General features: G+C 38.3%; 1 protein-coding gene across 1 annotated transcript; it reads left to right on the top strand.

Annotated features, from left to right (window-relative positions):
* Positions 1-1,338: 1,338 nt before the first annotated feature.
* On the top strand, positions 1,339-1,871 carry LOC115850276 (calmodulin-1-like). The gene has a single exon (XM_030852012.2). It carries the CDS (start codon positions 1,407-1,409, stop codon positions 1,854-1,856), a length of 450 nt encoding a protein of 149 aa, XP_030707872.1. The 5' UTR covers positions 1,339-1,406; the 3' UTR covers positions 1,857-1,871.
* The last annotated feature ends 2,065 nt before the right edge of the window (positions 1,872-3,936 follow it).

Here is a 3,936-nt window from a genome sequence, read left to right as displayed (position 1 = left end):
TAACTATTGGCTTGCTGTCCCTACCATAACAACCAAAAATTGAGGGGAAGGGAGAGCAAAGATGCTGATCTTGGGAGCTTCAGATTGCCACAGCAGCCAGCAAACAACAATTGGACCGTGGATCAGTATTTCAAGCAAACAGTCTTGACTGTTTTACCAGCATAATCCCAGGACCTTCACTTTAAGCCAATGTTCTTTGCCCTAAGAAAGCGTCACACAAAGCATTTGTTTCTTTGTGACTGAAGAACAATTAATTTAGTTCAACTCACTTTGTTGAGCATGTACTATATGAAAAAACCGTACCTAGTCCATAAATCCTAGTTCTCCATGACCATAACCACTGGAGGCTGCTGTTTCAACATACCAACAGAGGCAGTGAATCTCTAGAAGCAAAACAATCTAGGCCAAAACAAATTAGTAAAGGATGTCTGAGGGTAAGTGGTTTTTTTTAATTGATATAAAATTTATATCCAGTGAAATGCACAGTTGAGTACTCTCTTCTACATGATTTTTTTTCCACCTTGAATTCTGTGAAACCAGTTTGCCCTGGTCTTTCTCCTACACCTTTGGCTATTCCACCCCTCTCTCATCATAGTTACCTATCGCTTCACTAAATGTTGATATTCCAATGTCTGACTTCTTCTCTTCTCAGGTTACATATTCTCTTTATACTGTGTTGCTTTCAATAACCTCATCAGCATCACATCTACAAATCTAGACCCTATTTCCCATCTGCTCCATTCGTATATATCCAGCAAGCAATGGGTCCTCTTTGCTTAGTGGTCCCATAAGAACTTTAAATTTGTCATGTGCAAAAATGAACTTATTGCCTCTCACTACAAACATGCTTTTAATTATGTTTTCATTATTAGCACTAATGAAAACATACTATTCAAAACAATTCAAGCAATCGAGCACTTTTGTGTGATAAGGGATGTGTCAAACATTATAAATCAGGTAACCCTCTTTTGGGAGAACTGATAGTTTAGCCATTTATTCACGCCAAACCTGGCCATCATTCTGGAGCTTTCCTCCTTCCTCATTGCACCCACCCAGAATCCCCCCAAAATTTCACCTCCCCCTCGTCATCGTGGTCCTTGCTTCTTTCTCTGGAATCTCTCAAATCTGTTTCTTTCTTCAATCACTGTCCTTGTCAAAAATCTTTCTACTTTCTTTCCAGACTTCCACACAGGGAGTATTGTTACAACAGATTCAGACTCCGTTCCTTAGGCATAGAGGTAACGGAGGGATGAATTCTGATTGGAGATTTACTCATCAACCATGTATTGAGTTTCTGTTAGGCATAAAATAAGTCTATTAAAGTAGCAGAACAGAATTAGTCCGAGTGGAGCAAACGAGCTGAGTGGTTGAGTAGTCGAGTCCCGGAGACCGGTAGCGCTTGCAGCATGGCTGACCAGCTGACTGAAGAGCAGATTGCAGAATTCAAAGAAGCTTTTTCACTATTTGACAAGGATGGTGATGGAACTATAACAACAAAGGAGTTGGGAACTGTAATGAGGTCTCTTGGGCAGAATCCCACAGAAGCAGAGTTACAGGACATGATTAATGAGGTGGATGCTGATGGTAACGGCACAATTGACTTCCCGGAATTTCTGACAATGATGGCAAGAAAAATGAAAGACACAGACAGTGAAGAAGAAATTAGAGAAGCATTCCTTGTGTTTGATAAGGATGGTAATGGCTATATTAGTGCAGCAGAGCTCCGCCATGTGATGACAAACCTTGGAGAGAAGTTAACAGATGAAGAGGTTGATGAAATCATCAGGGAAGCAGATATTGATGGTGATGATCAAGTAAACTATGAAGAGTTTGTACAAATGATAACAGCAAAGTGAAGACATTGTACAGAATGTGTTAAATTTCTTGTACAAAATTGTTTATTTGACTTTTCTTTGTAACTTATCTGTAAAAGGTTTCCCCCTATTGTCAAAAAAATATGCATGTATAGTAATTAGGACTTCATTCCTCCATGTTTTCTTCCCTTATCTTACTGTCATTGTCCTGAAACCTTATTTTAGAAAAATTGATCAAGTAACATGTTGCATGTGGCTTACTCTGGATATCTCTAATAGGCCCTTCTGCACATCTAAACTTAGATGGAGTTGGTCAAATGAGGGAACATCTGGGTTATGCCTTTTTTTTTAAGTAGTTTTCTTTAGGAACTGTCAGCATGTTGTTGTTGAAGTGTGAAGTTGTAACTCTGCGTAGACTGTGGACAGTCAACAATATGTACTTAAAAGTTGCACTATTGCAAAACGGGTGTTTTATCCAGGTACTCGTACACTATTTTTTTGTACTGCTGGTCCTGTACCGGAAACATTTTCTTTTATTGTTACTTGCTTTTTACTTTGTTTTAGCCACTTAAAGAAAATCTGCTTCTGGCACAATTTGCCTCAAATCCATTCCAAGTTGTATATTGCTTTATTATCTTCATGGTGCTATGTCCCTCTCTAAATCATCTAGTTTATTATTTGGTTTCCTACTTTATAGTCTTTCTCCACTCTCGTATGTAAGCTTGCTAAGGACAGGGGTGTGTTCTAACTTGGTCATTACTCCATCCTTATTGTGTAGATACAGTGGTAAACACACAGTAGGTGTTCAGGAAATATTTGTTGCATGTTAACAAGTAATCTTCCCTCCAGCCTTAAATGAGAGTTTTTGACTGGCGCAGTGATTCATATTCACCTCTGCGGATTTGTATAATACCATTATGAAATGTTGCTGGGTGTGTTATCTGCCTCATAGGGATATAAGGATATTATAAGGATTAAATGAGATAATGTATATGAAAGTTACTTTGTTAGAGAAAAAAAAACTTATAATAGTATTTATGATCACTCTCCTGATCTCACAGATGAGCCGATGAGAAACCTGGAGCCCCAGTGGGTACATAATCACCCAAGGGCACAGATATCAACTCTTATATCTTCTGCCAACCATCACAAAGATGCTTTTACATATTTTTTCCCCTTTATGCTGAATGTCCCTCACTGAAAGGTCATAAGGATGACAGAGATGTTTCTGAAAATTAGAAAGGGAGGAGTAAAGCCACTTTTTGTTGAGAAAGGGCGTGCAGATCAGTAAAAACAGCCACAGGGAATATAGGAATGAAAAATTAAGGGTAGAATTTGGCCTACTGGCCCAGATGGTAAGGGAATAAACTAGTTGCGATGTTTAATGTGAAGCTATAGAAAGGATAATAGGTTTGTGAACAAATGTTCCAAACTCTCAGCTCAGGGTATGATTTCCCAATTCAAGAAACTTCTCCCCTGAGGGTAACAAGTTTTACTCAGCTTTTGTGCAAAGAAACTGCCACTATTTCATATTTTCTTTTCTTTTTCTGTTTCCTTAATAAAAGTATTCAGTATTACTTGGTGGAGTTCTGCCCTATTGTTTGATATCATGACACTTTCTTCCAGGCAGTGCAGTGTCCTGTCATTGGGAGCCATTGGTGCTAACCAGAATGGTGTACAGTACCAGGGAGTATGCTAGTATATTAAGTTATATCTCATATTCTTATGTAATTCACAAACCAGCCCTTTAAAAGAACTCAATTTCGGACCTGTGTGATGTCATTTGTGGTATACTTAAGCCACACTTTATTTTTAATTTGATATATGCTCATTAAAAAACATTATCTTACTTGCTTTAGGGTCACACAACTAGTAAGTGAAGGAACTAGTCTTCCAAACTCCATTATTTGCATCTTTAAAAATTGTTTAGCATTTATATGAAGGCAAAAATTAACCTTCCAGCTCTGTTATCAATTTCTATATCCCAGTGGATATACCAATGTCCTCTGAAGTTGCGTAGCTCTGATTTGTCATGAGGTGGCAATGTAACAACACCTTGAATTGGATCTATGATGAATTCCCCCACCTTGATGAATTTCTGAGGGAGCTGTCCAGAGCTGAG

This window comes from Globicephala melas, chromosome 17 (assembly GCF_963455315.2).
Source record: "Globicephala melas chromosome 17, mGloMel1.2, whole genome shotgun sequence".
In the NCBI taxonomy this organism is placed as follows: Eukaryota; Metazoa; Chordata; class Mammalia; order Artiodactyla; family Delphinidae; genus Globicephala; species Globicephala melas.
Note: the sequence above shows the minus strand (reverse complement) of the source record. Positions and strands in the feature narration are given on the sequence as shown.

Excerpts from the sequence above, each read along its gene's own strand:
- LOC115850276 (XM_030852012.2), top strand. The coding sequence starts at position 1,407 with ATGGCTGACCAGCTGACTGAAGAGCAGATTGCAGAATTCAAAGAAGCT.